Source organism: Trachinotus anak, unplaced genomic scaffold, assembly GCF_046630095.1.
Source record: "Trachinotus anak isolate AG129_WGS33_773 ecotype Australia unplaced genomic scaffold, CSIRO_AGI_Tana_v1 ptg000020l, whole genome shotgun sequence".
Taxonomy (NCBI): domain Eukaryota; kingdom Metazoa; phylum Chordata; class Actinopteri; order Carangiformes; family Carangidae; genus Trachinotus; species Trachinotus anak.
The window spans coordinates 3,910,589-3,922,990 of NW_027273871.1; the positions used below are offsets into that span (position 1 = coordinate 3,910,589).

General features: G+C 40.1%; 1 protein-coding gene across 14 annotated transcripts in view; it reads left to right on the forward strand.

Annotated features, from left to right (window-relative positions):
• ncam1a (neural cell adhesion molecule 1a) overlaps positions 1-10,995 on the forward strand; it is a 249,001-nt gene extending 238,006 nt beyond the window's left edge. For 11 of the 14 annotated variants that reach the window (XM_071506415.1, XM_071506417.1, XM_071506421.1 and 8 more), the window contains 3 exons: positions 305-421; positions 1,504-1,965; positions 6,160-10,995. In XM_071506415.1, the coding sequence (XP_071362516.1) occupies positions 305-421; positions 1,504-1,965; positions 6,160-6,280 (700 nt within the window). In that variant the 3' untranslated portion in view covers positions 6,281-10,995. The remainder of the gene's footprint in view (positions 1-304; positions 422-1,503; positions 1,966-6,159) is intronic. The other 3 variants (XM_071506427.1, XM_071506430.1, XM_071506428.1) reach the window with 1 other exon arrangement.
• The last annotated feature ends 1,407 nt before the right edge of the window (positions 10,996-12,402 follow it).

The following is a 12,402-nucleotide window of genomic DNA, read 5'->3' on the forward strand; positions in this document are numbered from 1 at the left end:
GTGGAGGATGTTCAGATGTTGGAATGAGAGAACGAGAGTGTGTTTGACAACTGAAAGGAGAACACCAGTGTGTGTGTGCATGTTTCAACCCATTAACTATGCATCATATTTGTTCTACATTGCTACCGATCACCAGAATGTTTCTTTGAATAGATTTTTCCATCACGTGACTGGAGTGGTACAGAAGTAAATTGTGTCAGTGTGTGTGTGTGTGTGTGAGAGAGAGAGAGAGAGAGAGAGATAACACAAGCTGCCTGTCTGACCTGAAACTGTGTGTCTATGCTCTGTTTCCATCTCACAACAGGAAAGATGAGTCTAAGGAGCCCATTGTTGAGGTGAGAGCAGAGGAAGAACACACCCCGAACCAAGAAGGAGGGGGTCCCACTGAGCCCAATGAGACCACGCCTTTGACAGAACCTGAGTGAGTAGCACCACCTCCCCAGTGTAGGGGGTGTCCCAGACTTACAGTCTCTGGATAATGAGATGAATCAAATCATTGGAATATTCTCAGCTAAAAATAGTTTTTATAGATATAATTTTGCTCAGGCCAAAGTAGATTCAAATATTGAGTCATAGTTCAGTTGTAAACTCAGTTATATACACCACATGATAACAATGACACAGTGTAACTCTGTCTATATTAATCCCTTCTACAAACACCATGTACTCCACGCTCAAGCTCGCATTTGCGCATATCTCTGTGTATGACATGGGATATTTAATATGAGATCAATAACACTGTGCACCTTGTACAGTACAGTAACACCAGGTCAACATTCAATAAGCCTCAGGTCTGCAAGTGTAGGTCTGTAGTTCCACTAAACCAAAACAGTGATGTGCTGGGCTACAGAGCAACATGTTGACTCATTTTGACTATAAAAAGTCAAACTCAGCAGTATTTGGAGTATCCATGACTCAGGGCATCCCTTCTATACACAATTTAAAGTTTATGTTGCAGTGTTTTTTTACACTGTGGGTCACACTTTTCATTTGTTTTGAATCCTCTAAGTTAAGGCTGAGATGCCGAAAAGTGACAAACTTTATAATTGCTATAAAATAACCACAGGAACCCGTTTTCATCTTTTCACGCCAAGGCTGAGCAGAGTCAAATCTATTCCTGATTGATTTTGCCAAGTTGTTTGTCTCAGACCAGCAAACACTGGCTTCCCCTGAGTCCTTGCTTTATTGTGAAAAGCATATTAGCATCATAGTCCTAAAAACTCCTACATTCTTTCTGTAGTTTATTGTTGTGTTATTTTTTGTTTATCCCTCCACAGATATGTTGCTAACATTTTGATTGTGTAGATTTTACTTTTTCACTGCAGCACAGTAGTACTCACTCTGCCTTGTTTATGCCCTGACCTGCACCCTCCCTCTACCCCCTTATTTCTCTTGTTGTCCTTTTTTCTTTCTTTCCCTCACTTTTCTGGTGGCTCTATGCTGTGTCCACTCCCCATCCCTCCCTGTCCTCCCTTGTTTGTCCTGCTCCTCCCCAACAAACAGGCCTGCTGCTGCAGACACCACCTCCACGGTGGTAAACTTGCTCCCCTCCACTGCCACTAACTCAGTTACTGAGAGCTTTAGCACGGCGCACAGCAGTCCTGCTAGCGAGAGCACCACGCTTACAACCAGCGCCTCCAGCCCAACCAAAGTGGCCCCTGCCAAGTCCTCCCCCCAAAACAGCCCTGTTGCCCAGTCCAGTTCCCTCAAAGCTAACACCCAACCTGATGTCGGGCCCCTGGTCGACCTGAGCGACACACCTAAAGTTCCCCCCTCCTCCAACCCAATGCCCCCTGCCTCAGAGCCAGTCAGCCCGCCCTCTGCTAATGCCGATGGGCCACAGAGCCAGTGTGACCTGGTCACAGCCCCTGACAGCACTCAGAGTAAGGACTTACAAGTAGACGGCCCGACCAAGGATGCTCCCAATGCCCTGTGCGCAGACTCGACCACACCAGCTCAAAATGAGTATGATCACTTCCATTTCCACATTCCTCAACTTGTTACTTATATTCTAGAAACATCCCCATAACCCATCAGTCTGCCATTCATAAAGGAGAAATTCACCCTAAAATGCAAATGCAGTGGTTTTGGTGTCAGACCACCACATCCACAAGAGTTCACCAGTGAGGTCGACAATATTAAAGGTTGATCCCACCACCAAGCATTTTAATTTTATTTTGGGACTTTGATAGCCGTCAAAAAAGTACTGATATATATTTTTTATATTTGGAAGTGGTTGACGGACAAAATGAAACAGCTGAATTAACTGGCCTTGCATTTATTTCATACAAGAACTGAAACTCTTACCTGAACACAAAAACAGAGGATGAAAGCCTCAAACGATCCTGTGTCTGAGATCAAAACATTTTTCTCTTCATTACATTGTGAAGGAGCTCAAGTGTACAAAAAAGTGAAGTTAAAGATGACAGCAAAATGTGTCAGACCTGAGACTTTCATCTGTGCTTCTCAGCACTGCTGCCTTTCAGTAGATTTTGACAATTTTGCCTGATCACCTACTGAAAGTACGTTTGGCTGTGGGCTTGGCACCACTGTGGTAATACTGTAGGAAAAGACCCAGAGGCAGAGATACCAGTGTCTCTGCCAACAAAAGCCTCATTATACCTGAATATATACAGCCAGAAATCTAATTGCAGTTCTAAAGGGGAGTACAACTGTGATTGTAGACATGCCTTGGTTTTTAAAAGCTTGGTGGCCTAGTGTATGTTTTACAAACAGCCACCTTTATTTTGAGGGTTGAAAAAGGCAAAAAAGGAAAATATAAAGTTATAAATGAAAGTGTGTACACTTGATCTCAGAGTGCTTCCTGTAATGAACCGAACATGTTGATGATCACTGTGGGAGCATTTAAGGGTGAAATTTTCCTTTAAGAATGCCAGATGTTGGTCATGCAGGTAAATGGCAGAGAGAAAAGGATCTGCTGGGGTCCCACCAGCACATGCCTGTCTTCATTCAACCACCACCTCCATCCTCTGCTTGTTCATTTGCTACCATGCAGCTTCTTCATATTTCAACTCAAGTTTCATCTCTGTGAAAAACTAATCACTGCATCATCATGGGCAACACATAGTGAATGATGTAACAAACCTTATTCACATCCCAGGTCATCCAGTATTAGCACTACCTCCAGCTTTCATTACCACAAGCATATATAAGGAATAAATCCAGTTCATTGAAACCTATCTCTTGTTTTTATAGTTATGGCCATTATACTAATAAGATTGTACACACAAAGTTAAATGCTGAGATAAGGAAACATGGAGACAATGCTCAAAAAAAGAAGTTAAACAGGAGAATTACCTCAAGCAGTCAGATGATCAGACATTTAACCTACAAGTAAACAAACTGGAAGGTGAATGAACTTGTTCAAGTAAATTAAATACTTGTGGCAGTGACCTCCAACAGCACCATGTTGTTATTCTGTGTCCTTTTCAGTTAGATCAGAAATAATAGAAAGAAAAAAAATAGGCAGCTCTGTTTTCTGTTTTAAACCCTGTCTTTTTTTAGTAGTACTGTAATGGGTTATCATTTGGAGGTTTTTCCCCTAAGAGTTTGCAGATGTTCCTGATTCCTGACAGCCTGTGAGGATAATGAGAGAGCTGTGGCAGAAGATGAATTACAGAGGCTTACTGACAATCACTCCTCACACTCGCTCTCCTTCATCTCACACTTTGCTCACTTGGATGGCCAGAGGAAGATGTCAGTGATGGAGTACGGGGAGTTGAGAGCTAGTTAGAAGCAGGGCTCTTGTCAGCTCAACATCACCTTGATATAACCAAACTTGTCATAGGAGGGATTTTTTCTTCATGAATCTTTGACAGGACTGAAGCACAGCTCTCCCACTGATCTATGTGGTGATCCTTCTTCAGCATCCCAACACTGAGATATCTTGTCATGCCTCTTGTGGATTTATTGGATTTCTGTGTGGTGCACTCCTCCTTAGGACCCATTTTTCTCTCTTGAGTAGAAAAGTATCTTTGCAGACCATTTCCATAGACCACAGACCCCAACATATCACATATATAAATGGATTTCATGATGCTGCTACACACCCCATTTAAAACAATGTTTGAAAGAGAATAATGGCCTGGATAGTTCCATAAAAAAGTGCAGATTAAAGGACACTGTTTAGAAGAGTAATGAACTTCAATGGAAGCAGTGTAGTGCTCATTGAGTTGAGGGTGACGTGCAGCATGAAAGAGTTAGACCACGTAAAGGTCAGACACTTCAGCGCTAAACATGGATTCTCTCAGACTCTGTATGGCTTATGTAAATGTGGGGCATTATCACTTGTTGACTAAACCAGTCCATTATGCTATGATATTGTTGTCCTTGTGAACCTTATTTCATAAATTCAGACTGAATTTAGAATGAGAACAAAACATGCTAAGAACATTTAAAGGTAAAATTTGTGCAGCCTGTGACAGATCACAGTGAAGTCAGCCCACATTAGACTCTGCCGGAACACCGCAGACTCACTACAGAAAGTAACATCCAATTTGTAAAATCATTTCACTTTATCAAGTATAGATTGACCTTGACAGGAGTATGATTTTTGTTATTGCAAAGATGTGTCAGCTGTTGTCTGATGTTGTTTTGGTTGAAGTGTTATCAAGGTGTCTGAACACTGCAGCTGGATTAGAGGGGACTTGTGTAGTCATGTGTCTTATTGCCCTTATTACAAAAATATACACAATAGATATCATAATAAAATACTTTGTATAAGCTTAGTAAGTGGTTTTGGCCATGACTCATTTATTTTACTATATCTATGAAAATGGCCTGGTTGAATCCACATGGTCCAATATTTTATTTTCCACACTTTAAACCATTTCAGAAGTCTGTTGCCTGATCAAACAAAGTATTTAAGATAAGGCTCAGACTAAAGGAGGACTGAAATATGCAGCAAAGGGTAGTCCTAAGAGTAATTTGGGACTATACTGTAGATAATACAATCATCACCGAGTCATCAGAGTGCACCCCTGTCTGGTCAGGAGATCCCCATCACCAACACATCATCCCCTGAGGTTTTCAGGGCAAAATTTCAATTTGTTCATAAGAAAAATATAAATTTGCAGGAAGGCATAACATTTTCTGGGTGAATTCATGTTCCCCCGAGCACCTGCCCTTTCCATTTTGGATGCTCTTTGACCTTCCCTTGAGCACCACCATCAGATAAAAACTGTCAACTTCGTAAACAAACTAACATGACATGAATGGCCATCCATCTGCTGCTACCCTCAGGGCGGATTTGACATTGTCAGCCCGACTCCTGCTCATTGGTTCTTGTTTGAATGGACATGAGATATTATTTAAACTAACACTAGAGATCAAAGTTTCCAAAGATCTAGTCTGAAGGTATTTATAGGCCGCCTGTGTCAGTTAAAAGGCTGGCGGGGTTGGATGTATTTATGGATCCTGTATATAGGACAGTCCCTGACCTAACTTTCCCAAGCCCACAGAGAGCATGTATATGTGTCAGCAGAATGGAGAAATGTATTGATTATAGTTGCTATTTGAGAGTTAACATAGAGGAAAGAAGGAGACACAACACTAAAGTGTAACATTTTGCACCACTTTTTCACAATGGAAGCCGCAGCAGCTGCAGCATATTACTACAAATGTTTCCAACAGCAGTACACATGCTCACAGCAGAACATTTCAGACTTAAGTGAAGTATGGCTTTAAAGTCTCTTCCCTTTGTGTCCCGGCTCAGTCCAGACGCCGTGTAATCCTCTTGTGTATTGCAGTTTGTGTTGTAGGTTATGCCTCAGTCTTTCATTCCTTCATGCATTGTGCCTACTGTACCGGCCCTGTCTCATTCCACATCGGCATTCATTGTTCCTTAAAAATAGCTGTGACATCCATGTACTCTTATTGATGTCTGGCTAGGATAGTGAGCTTGATCCCATTATGTGTGAAATGCATTCAGTTCCAGGAGGGAAAACAGATTCCCTCAAAGCATCTTGCATGTTTTCCCCCAGATTTTTCTTTTCCCGTCTTTCTTTGAAAAATGACACAAAAGGCAGCTCAGAGCAGACAGTTTAGCTGTGAGACTGAGACATAGTGAATTGCTGCTAACAGAATCTCCTCTCTTTTTGTCTCTCTGTGGTTCTCTCCTGCTACTGTTTGTCCACATAGTGGTAAGACTGTGAAGGACGATAACACTAAAGCCGAGACAGAGGTGAAGAACGCCACGGCCGAGGTGAAGACAGTTCCCAACGAGGCTCCCCAGATGAACGGCAACGAAAGTAAAGCGTAATCTTCTCACCCAAGAGCATCAGGAGGAAAAAGGTGGTTGGGGTTGGAAGGGTGGTAGGGTGTGGGTTTTTAAGGTTAATCGAGGGGGGTCACAGTCACTGAAACCTCAAGGCAATGTCACGCACCACCCCATCGCATCAGAAAAATACAACAAGAAGCAACAGAAAAGCTAAAAAAAAAATAAAAAGAAAAAAGAAATCATGGGTCTCTTTCTGCAGCGTCCTCTGACCAGGAAAATGTAAAGACCTCATGCACATGCCTTAGTTCCTTGTACGTCAGTTTCTGTTTGTTTAATTCTCACAGAAAAAAAGCAAAATTCATGCTTGTAGTTCACCCTCTTTTTTGTATGTAATATTGAATTGATAAACTGTTAAATACGGAATCTGAAAAACTATTTTCCTCTAGATAACCATGGTTGGACTGTAGCTTTACTTCACAGATTACTGCCTTCATCATGTACACACATGTAAGACTGGTGCATTACCAACAATACTATTCTTTATGCAGTATGGTCATCATCGTGGTAATGGATCATGGGTCTGTTTTCCTATGTGGATATTTTGTTGTGTTTAAATAATGTGCAGACGTTATTGCATATTTAGCTTTTTTTAAATGTGTTATTTCCAGGGCTAGAGATTAGAACATTAGCATGCCTGTTTTTGCAAAGTTACTGTATTTCTGTACACGTTGCTGTCATTTGGTTCCTCTTTAGATGTTTTTTTTTTTGTTTTGTTTTTTTTCTTGTCTCCATATAATTCTGGTCCAGAAACCATGTAGCCTAAGCTATGAAACAGAACAAGACACCAGAGAAAAGATTATCTTGCTGGCTAAGGTTCATGTGGTTCAACCCTGTCTCCCTAAAACCTGTGTTTATATACTTTTATGCTTTGGAAGACATGTTATTGCTGCATTTTCCAACCTAATTAAAAATGTGTCCTTATGATGTTGATAAAGATCGTAATCCAAATGACATTAGGTTTCTTTCAAAACACATTTGCTGTTGTAAATGAGCTGTATATGGACATAACTCTTAGGGGACAGGGTTGGGTTGGATTAAGGATAAGGAAATTGTCATATTTAGGATTACAGCTGCGTTCCTTCTCAGGGGCCACATCCATCAAAGTCCAACTGCGTTAGATTCCAGAAGAGAAACGCTGCCTTACTTCACCTAAATTTGATGGAAGCTACTGGTGTGTTCTTTGTATCTAAAGTCCTACATACCGCTTCCTTTCCTCATCAAATCGTTAAGACGGAAAATCTTTATGTGACCAAATATACCAGGTGTATTCACATGGTCACTGGTAAATGTATTATATGAACTGGACCAATGATATAGGAAACTACAGGATGTAAATAATAAGCCAGGCTTAAAGTCCACTGCTCCTTCTTGTCGGTAGCTATTTAGTTAAAGTTAATTAAATTATAAATGGATAGATTTACCAGTGCCTGAACTATCCTGGGCTGTTCAAGGGCAACTTTCTGCTTGTAATTTTTGACCTTAGGTGTTGACAAGGACCACCCATTAGTTTAGTAGTGCATGCTGGGAATTAGCGATGATGCTAAGATGAATCTTCTGACTCGTCTCAGCCCGCTAACCTTCAGTGCCATCCCTTGTAAACCACACACTTTGAAGGAGGTGGCGCCTGCGGTGGGACACAGCTTATGTGTGTGTGTTGTTTTTATTGTGATTTGGTTTTCTTTAGGTTAATGTGAGAACACACCTCTTTCTTTCTTTCTCTCTCACGCACATACCCTTTCCAGAGGTTTCCTCTAAGCGTTTTTAGACCAGTTCTTTACCTGACAGGTTTGGGCTTAACAGTAACTCAAAAAAGGTCACATGTGTTCTGTCAAAGCAATTTCAATCAACAGGTTTGGACTGAGATGTAGACATGTTTGTTGGGAAACAAAGTAGAATTGCTTTTAGCATTTGCAGGTTTTTTGGCCAAACTAGTTGAATTCTTCACACACCCATTTTTTTCTGACTGCAGTTGGTCTCAAACATCACGTTCAGTTTCTTGCCAAGTAGTTAACGGCCTCTACTTGGTGTCTGATCCCCAACTTTGTTTCCCTGTTTGTGCTAACTTCTAAATCTCACTGCTTTTAAATGAATTGGTCTAAAGGCTCAGGTTTCTGAGACTTCTTTACCTCTGACTGACCAAACATCTGATCCCATCAGCCATTGTTTTCTCACCTTCACCACAGCTGTTGTCAGTGTGAGTCTGTGTCACCGCTTCCCCCACCACCTCGCAGTTAAGTCTTTAATTAGTTTGTGCCTGCAGTGATGTGACATGTAATGTAGGTTTAGTAGCTACAGGTTATCACGTCATTTTAAACTCACTTCATCACTAAATACTTTGCACAATGTCCACTTACTGTTGCCTGTTATAACTGGCCAGATATTAAAGACACAATAAAAACAGGAAATTCAGGTACATTAAGTTAAAGAAATAACACAAAGCCACAAAAACAATATACATAGTTTGGATTAAATTAGAGTTAGAGCTGTGTCTCCAATATAGATCTCTGTTTACTGTGTATGTTAAATACTCACAAACAGCTGGCGTTATACTAAACATGAATACAGGACAGCTGAGGTCTGTTTTGTTTTCAATCTAATGGAAATAAATCATCATCATTTTATTGCCGAAATAACAACCAAACCACAATTAACCATGAAAGCAGAGACAGGAGACTGCATTTGGTTTTGCATGTGGCAACATCTTTGCTGTGTTTGGTGATGCTAGTCTCAGCCTGGATGGTGAGGTAGACGTCACCAGTCGAAACCCTGCAGGCTTTCTAAGGGGATTGTTAAAAACACTATAGAATACAACTGAATGAACCAAAAAGAATGAACATTAAGGGGAAAATATTTCTCTTTGTGGTTGATATTCTATTTAGGTGAGCTGGTCAAGTGATCATCATCAGCTTGTTATGTAACCAGCCTGTCACAGTCGAGCTGTTTCTTTCAGTGGAGCTACCTAATGCTGGCCCTGCTCTGGCCACTGTAGAGATGTTCAGCATGTGGATCTCATCTACCAGCATCTGTCATTTCATTCACCACATGCACCAGCATCAGATTCTGTCCAGCAAAGCTTTTATGTTTTTGTGGACGTTAATAATGATAAGGATCAAGATTAAGATAATGCCAATTGTCTGTGGATATTTTAACATGCTTGCTGGAGAAAAATACCCAAACCGAGGTGACTTTGTCATCAGTAAATACTTGGTGTAGAAACCGATGTGTTAAACTACTAAAAAAATAGCTAGGTCCTTTAAAAAAAACTGTCACAGGTGGTAAGGATACCTGTGGGAAATTTTGCTGGGTTGCATAACTCTGAAGTTTGGCGTAAATGGAACGATTAATGACTTTACAGTCAGTGTCTATAAGTGAATGTACACATGCAAGCCATTAAGCATAGCCTTTCAGTGGCAAAAAAACAAAACTGACTGAAGATTAAATTTGGCCTCCTTTGACTCACCAGGATGGAAATTGGTCTGTGGTGTTGAAAGGTCTTTTTATGCTGAGAAAGTCAATGAAACGGTTTCAGAATGTTTTTTTTTTTCAAGTCATAGTGCCCTGCTGTGGATTTGGAAGGTAAAAAAAAAAAAAAAAATGAAGTGACTTTTTTTTGCAGTGTTTTCTCCTACTTTAGACTGCAAGCTAGTACACTGTGAATGTGTGAATCCATTGTGTCCTTTGTCATAGAGTTAAGCAAATAGTTTGATTGTGAAAAGATGTAGCTGATAGTGTGCAACATTATTCCCTACACCAACGTGCAGAAGTCTGACAGCAGCAAACTGGAAAGACACAGTGCCTTTGAATAAGAAGTGGTGGCATGCATTCCATTCCCCTCAGAGTCTGCTCATTCAAAGTCTCACATCTCCATCTTCCTGCCCATGAGCTTTTTCATTTACGACATCTCACAGTTGTAAATTAAGCAACGCTTTGTTTCAATTGTCTGGTATATTTTGAATGGCTGCATTAATGTGTTGTGGTGTATATGCTGTTTTCTCTACACTGTCCTTGTTAAAGGATCATTCTGGTTTATTGTAACTTGGATCTTATAGACACAGGTTTGGCCATCATGACTGTCTTTATGATGAACACGATACTCACCAAGTTACTTGAAATCTGGGAATGCATAAATACATTATTCAAAACAATGGAAAAGGAAAAAGGAGTCAGTCGGAAAGGAATCTGATTAGACTTTGTTGTAGTGATGTTGCCTTGTTTCCACACCTCGCCAACTGACCTGGTGAGTATGATGCGATCATAACTCAGAGAAATGATCGCCTGAATGGCACAAATGAGTGCCAAGTTGTAATAAACCGGACTCAGAAGAAAATATACTGACTCGCCATTCCTAGAAAACTAGCATCACATGAGAACACCATCCCGCAAACCATCACGTCAAAGTACAAGACACAGTTACACTTTGCTCAGGTCCCATTTTCTCTATAGGATTTGAAATTGTTGGATTTGTCAGATGCAAGCATGCAAAATATATTAGAACTGGATATTTTGACATGGGAAAAAATTATTGAAGCTTCATGTATTGTATTGATCCTTTTTTCAAGTGTTGTGAAACTTGTCCTTTTTCCCAAACTTTTTATGTTTGCTTCACAAAGCTCTGAAATGTAATAAAGCAGTGAGGAGTGTCATAAACAACCTGTACTGTTTCTGCTGAAATATAGTGTGAAGATGTACGAAAAGAACCATGTGAGTTATTTTTTTGTTTTTTTATGTTTTGTTTTGTCCAAATTAATGCAAACATGCGGCCACTTTTTATGCAAGTTCGCCTGAAAACTTTTTCCATTCATGTCACAGCTCCTGAAATCTATTTGTGGAGGACACTGGGTGAATCAGCACCTCTTGTTCAGACACCTCACAAATACAACAATGACATAGAGGCAGCCTTGCATTTTTGTGTTTGAGGCCACCACTTGATTCAGTCAGAATAAACACATCTACTAGGTTTTCTCATCTCACTCAGCATTTGTGAGGAGACAAAGCAGCACGGATTTTTCAGGGTTTTGAAAAAGAGAAAAAAAAAAACCAAATAAAGCTAAGGTGCTCTGTCTCACCGTGGGAATCACTAACACACAACTGTGTAACAGCCAACTGCTTCATATTCAGTCTGATAGGATTCTTGCTCCTCCACTGCCAACAGCTGGTCGCTGTAATTGATCCAGAGCTCCTTGTTCTTCAGCTCTTCTCTGTAAACAACAGAGTAGTTCAAACATCAGTAGGCTATCACTCCTCTGTCTGTCTGCCCGCTGTCACCGGTGTAAATACTGAATACTAACTGAGAAAGGAAGGAAAACACATTTTGACATTGCATTCTGCCAGAAATTCTTGTGTTCAATAAAGTTAAAAAAAAAAAAAAATTAAAATGCTGTGTGTTAATTTACAACATGTAAAAATATCATAATAAAAAGGTTAATGGTGGTATAGTTTTAGAAAATATTTTAATACATTTGCACACAGTTGAGCTGTTACCAGACACAAACCCGGAAATAATGTTCTCAAAATAAGAACATTAGTATTGACCTTTCATAACCCTGGTCTCGTTGAAAGGTAACTTTACATTTTAAAACCAAAAATCTCAGAGATGAGTATAAGAGTTGGTAAACCAAAGTTACAGAGGCACAAACATTTTTTGGGAAAACACACCATAGCCACAATGAATCAATTCTGTATCAGCAGCTGTTGCGGTGGTGTGGTGATGTGGTGATTCTTTGCACACACAGGATCAGGAGACTTCAAGCTTTCAAACAATGTATTACTTGTCAAGGTTGTGTGAAGACTGAGAAAGGCCAAACAGACCAAAACTAAATCTGCCAAGGTCAAAGGGTCCCTCAGGTGAGACAGTGTGTTTTAAAAGGTTACTGAGAATTAAGCATGAATGGTTCACATCAGAACAGTGCGGGACACAAATCTCTACAACACCAAAAATAAACTGAATAAAAAATATTTCACATATTTCACAAGCCTTTGAAAATCACAGATCTATTCATTTCTTTGTTTAAAAGAAGTGAAACAGAAAAAGCCCCTTTCTACTTAATGCTGGTGGTAAATCAATTTTTTTCCAAGAAAATACGACGAATACTTTTACTATTTTG